Raw genomic sequence first — 5,511 nt, 5'->3', positions numbered from 1 at the left:
ACATGTTGTAATGCTCTATGATTAATATATATGAGATGTACAGTAAAACCTCTATAAATTAATACTCGATAAATTAATAATATCTATAAATTAATAAATTTTGTCAGTCCCAACTTGGGTCGGGTCAAAATTTAACACAAATCAATAAAATAATAAGATAATATTTTTTTTAGAAAATTCTATGTAAATATATGGCTCATTAAAATTATAAATTAATATAAAATATATGGTCTCATTAAAATTATAAATTAATAACTTATATGTGTACATATTTTATATAAGTAAGAAACTATTATTATATCGTTTTTTATATCCACATTGGAATTATCTTTATATTTTCCTAATACTTAATATATTTTTTGATGAGATTTAGTAATATTATATCTATAACCACATTTAAGTTCTAGGCAATATATATTATATACACCAAATAATATAATAAAATTAATCGAAATGTCAAATCTCAAAAAGTAACAATTAATGTCTATGCACTAAAATCAAATTTTTTCTTATCTTAGAATAAATATATCTTAAAATAAAAAAATTTAAATAAGGAAAATTTCGTAAATTAATATCTCTATAAATTAATAAAATTTTAAAGTGCCAGCATTATTAATTTACTAGGTGTTTTGCCCGCATATGCGGGCATAATTATCTTACGAATACTTATTATTTTTTGTCTTATTAATCCAAAAATCGGCATTATAAAACTCTAATTGGTGAACATGTTGAAGGAAAAAAAATTATGATAAATTCTTTGTTCCTCAAAATTTATACCAGTTATGTTGAAATTTTAGTTCAAGTCAGCAGCTGTGGATGGAAATACTTACTGGCTTTCTTTTAGTTCAAGTCAGCAGCTGTGGATGGATATCTTACCAAGTTTCGACTTTTCAACGGAGAGATTCACAAGTATGCATATTCCTTCTTCTGGCAGAATGTTTGCTTTGTCTATGACAAGAGAAGAGCAAAAACTTTGTATGTTAGCTTCTGTTGCCGCCGACGATGTAGATGTATGGATGGCGAACAAGATTGATAGTACTGGAGCCATGTCATGGAGCAAGTTCATAACAGTGAAACGAGTCTATAACAACAACCAATGGATGTTCTTAACTGGGATGAATTACTTGGTGGACGAGAAGAATAAAGTAATAGTGTGTCCCGGTAAATCTTTGGACTCTGGCAGATTCTTACATATTGTGGGAGAGGATAAGTGCATACAAGTGGACAAGCATGATGCTGGATCTAGATGCTCACTTCTCCTCAGCTATGCTCCAACTCTGGTCTCTGCTTCAGATATCTTATAAAATCAATGTTGGTTTTGCTACTTTTATTATATGTTTAATTTTTTCTTATTAGTTTAGCATCTCTTCCTTTAACATAACCAAAAGAAACAGATAGTGTTTTTTGGTTTAGGTAAGCCTAAAAAGAATACAGTGAAATCGTGATAAAAAGAGTAGGTAAGTTCAGACAAAAGTAAAGGTGACCACATCCTTACACCAGAGAGATTTTTGAGGACCTTCATTGTGTGAACACACTGGTCATCGGATCTGATGACTGACTGAAAAACTGCTCTATAATTTTCTTAGTGCGGGTTTGAAATGCGCTTCTTGAAGAGATCCTTGCTGCAAAGAGATTATCCCAACTCATCTTCCAAATGATCAGCAAGCATTTCAGACAACATAAAATTCAAAACTTTTTCTCCTTGGCTTGATCCTTCCGCTTGCACAATCACTAGTCATGATTCATGAATATCGGGACCTGCTTCGTCACTCATGTCAATTAGCTAAAGCATATTTCTGTTATATATGTCACTTGCTAATAATGTAGTGTGCCAAGTTCAGAACATGTTGAGAAAAAAAAAGTATATCAATTATGTTCATCACTCCATGAAAATAAAGAGGGCATTGTGAACAAAATAAAAACGAATCATCATCTCGTAAGAATGTATGAAACAACACATAGCGCAAGGAAAATGGATTACAGTGAAACATAAAAATCAATCATGATGAGTGTATACAATGCTTTTAAGACTTATCTTCAGAGACTTGCAGCAACAGTAGCATAAGATGAAAACAGTAGATCATGCTTCCGCATTTTTATTCCCCAAAGCTCATTTATAATAACTTTATAGTTGACACCAGCAAGAGTAGCAAATTAAATGAAGTGAAAGGCACGCGGTCACTACACAAGTATTCTTAGACTGAAGAAACGTTAACATACATACATAAGTAAATCCTTGTGGACCTTTCATTTAGAGTTTTGAAGATCTGTGAATTGAGCTTGAAGAGAGTACAAGTCGAGGGAGAGAAAAAAAAGTAAGAGGATAAGGTCATTCAAAAACATATAATGCAGATGTCGAAGTCTAGATTGAAAATGTTATATAACAAACCAATTGAGTTTCAAGAGAGTACATGAAGCCATGATCATTATAGAAGAGAAGATGGGATACAGCTTGTAATTTAATCTTGTTTGAAAAGAACATTAAATAGACTAATCACTAATCTGTTAATTAGATTTGCACAGAGCTTGGAACATAACAGTCCACAAGATTGTCAAGCCGTGAGTATGGAGCTTCTATGCTCTCCACTTCTCTGAAATCACCACTTTCCCCATCAATGATGTATGTCTTGAAAGATCCTTCACAATTATCAAAAACTACAAAGTTCTTCTTCTCCTCGTCGATCAAGAAAATCTCAAACAGAAAACGACAATTGAGTTTCAACGTTTCAACTTTGAATAACTTGCTCCAGGACACAGCACCGGGCTCAAGCTTATCCGTAACCCAAACATCAAAAATCTCAAATATTATACCCCGTTGTTTTAACAACAACGCAAGCCTCTCTTCTTTAACCGAAGATAGAGACGCATAGCCTCCGTAAGCAAAACTAAATGGTAGAGGCAGACGCGGTCCAAACTTCTCTCTAGTAAAATCAAAACAGAGCAAGTAAACATCTTCTGAGTCATCTTTAGCAATCCAGTAAGTGTTTCCCTTCGAAGACAAGCCAGGTTTAATATACTTTATTACATTGCTGTGAAAAGCTTCATAAGGAGTCTTCCATGAATCACAACTCAAGTCGTAGATGTCTACGTGGATGACAATATTATCATCACTGCTTAGCCTAAGGATTTTGTGTGTACGACATGATTTATCGTATCCAAAAGCAAACATCTTATAATAACGTTCTGTTGGGCTTTCAATCCATCTTGTTTTACCCCAGTACGGGTTACAAACCAAAAGCCTACGTTTGTCGTTGCCTTTCCATAGACATAGCAGTAAACCGTTGCAATAAAAGACATGACGTACAGAGACTACTTGATCTGACTTTTCTCGTGTAATAAGTATACCGTTACGGTTTATGGATGGATCAAAGTTTTTCTTGTGAAAGTCATAGAATTTGACGCTAATCAAATGATCTTTGGTATTCACCGTGATCACAAGAACCTCCTTATCTCGTTGTGATGCTGCTGTTTTTTCAATGTGCTTATTGGCAAATCTCTCATCTTTAGATAAAACGTTCCAGTTTTTACAAGTAGATCGCACTGCTCCTATAGATTTCAACAGAACCCTAGAGAGAATCTCCTCTAGCAAGTCCACAGGAAGATTGGATATCATCGTCTTCATATTGTTTCAAGCTTCAAAATAAGATGGATGAACACAAATAAGTTTAGATCAATCTTAGATGACTCTTTTTCTTTTCCCTTTGTAGGAGTTTTTCTTTTCTAACCGAGAAGCTGTGAAGCCCTAGTTCCCTAATTAATGTTAACGTCTATAACTCAACTCCAAGGAAGATCATTGTTATTGGACCTTTTTCTATTCAGGTCCAATGATTAAGGATGGACAAAAAACCTGAACAAGCTGAAACGGACTGATCCAGCCGAACCCAAACGATTCAAGTTACCAAAGTACAATAGAACCTCTATAAATTAATACTCAATAAATTAATAATTTCTATAAATTAATAAATTTTACCGGTCCCAACTTAGACCGGTTCAAAATTTAACACAAATCAATAAAATAATAAGATAATCATTTAAAAAAAGTTATGTAAATATATGGTCCCATTGAAATTATAAATTTTATATTTTATACATATTTTATAGAGGTTTTTGCCAAAACTAACCCACAACTTGATTTTAACCCCAAACTTATACCCAAACTTGAATCAAATGCAAAACTAACCTAAAAGCCTAGTGAAATTACAGCTCAGCCCCATGTGACCAAACAAAAAAACAGAAGCCATTTTTACGAATATAGCCCTAGTAAATCTTCTGAGTCGTCTGAGATGTTGGAAGTCGTCTGGACGACTGAAGTGTAAGTCGTCTGGTACCGGTTTATTTTAAAAATAATTTATAAATCTTGTAAAAAAATATTTTGATGCGTGAAAAATAAAAATCAAGTAATTATAAACAGTTTTAAGTGATATAAATTAAGATATGATAAAATTGATTTGTTTTGAAGATAGATGAGTGGAAGTAGTGAATCATGAAATACTTTGGTTTAGGAGTTTGGCAAACATATGTTGTAGTATTGTATGTATTGTTAGGGTTAGATTTTGGAAAACTAAAATGTTTTTTTCAAAAATTAGTTTTCACCTATATGTGTTTATTTATGTGTATAGTAAACACTTTTCAAGTTTGATTTGATTTTATGAAGTCTTTAATTAGAAAATTAAGTTTAGGGGTTATGTTTAGGGTGTGGACGACTTATATTTCAGTCGTCTGGTGAAGAAATTAAAACAGACGACAAGTCGTCCAGAAGAGTTTAATTATTTTAGCGGGAAATTAAATATTTTTAGCGGGAAACTAAAATAGAAGACTTTCCAGACGACTGGTTTAAATTATTTAAGCGGGAAAATAATTTTTTTAAAAAATTTTAGGCGGAAATATTTGGACGACTTACATGTAAGTCGTCTGTTTTAATTTCTTCACCAGACGACTGAAATGTAAGTCGTCCGAGTAAATTATTCAACAGACGACTGAAATATAAGTCGTCCACACCCTAAACATAACCACTAAACTTAATTATCTAATTAAAGACTTCATAAAATCAAATCAAACTTGAAAAGTGTTTACTATACACATAAATAAACACATATAGGTGAAAACTAATTTTTGAAAAAAACATTTTAGTTTTCCAAAATCTAACCCTAACAATACATACAATACTACAACATATGTTTGCCAAACTCCTAAACCAAAGTATTTCATGATTCACTACTTCCACTCATCTATCTTCAAAACAAATCAATTTTATCATATCTTAATTTATATCACTTAAAACTGTTTATAATTACTTGATTTTTATTTTTCACGCATCAAAATATTTTTTTACAAGATTTATAAATTATTTTTAAAATAAACCGGTACCAGACGACTTACACTTCAGTCGTCCAGACGACTTCCAACATCTCAGACGACTCAGACGATTTACTAGGGCTATATTCATAAAAATGGCTTCTGTTTTTTTGTTTGGTCACAAGGGGCTGAGATGTAATTTCACTAGGCTTTTAG

At 32.3% G+C, this 5,511-nt stretch overlaps 2 protein-coding genes across 2 annotated transcripts; one reads left to right on the top strand and one right to left on the bottom strand.

Annotated features, from left to right (window-relative positions):
• Positions 1–863: 863 nt before the first annotated feature.
• LOC106345094 (putative F-box protein At4g10190) lies at positions 864–1,304 on the top strand. The gene has a single exon (XM_013784353.1). It carries the CDS (start codon positions 864–866, stop codon positions 1,302–1,304), a length of 441 nt encoding a protein of 146 aa, XP_013639807.1.
• A 1,205-nt stretch (positions 1,305–2,509) lies between these two features.
• LOC106345093 (putative F-box protein At3g20705) lies at positions 2,510–3,613 on the bottom strand. Its single transcript, XM_013784352.1, has one exon. The coding sequence runs from the start codon at positions 3,611–3,613 to the stop codon at positions 2,510–2,512; it is 1,104 nt and encodes a 367-aa protein (XP_013639806.1).
• Positions 3,614–5,511: the final 1,898 nt, after the last annotated feature.

This window comes from Brassica oleracea, chromosome C5 (genome assembly GCF_000695525.1).
Source record: "Brassica oleracea var. oleracea cultivar TO1000 chromosome C5, BOL, whole genome shotgun sequence".
NCBI classification, from domain to species: domain Eukaryota; kingdom Viridiplantae; phylum Streptophyta; class Magnoliopsida; order Brassicales; family Brassicaceae; genus Brassica; species Brassica oleracea.
This window is presented reverse-complemented; position numbering and strand designations above follow the sequence as displayed.

Coding starts and splice junctions, on each gene's coding strand:
- LOC106345093 (XM_013784352.1), bottom strand. CDS start 3,613: ATGATATCCAATCTTCCTGTGGACTTGCTAGAGGAGATTCTCTCTAGG.
- LOC106345094 (XM_013784353.1), top strand. CDS start 864: ATGGATATCTTACCAAGTTTCGACTTTTCAACGGAGAGATTCACAAGT.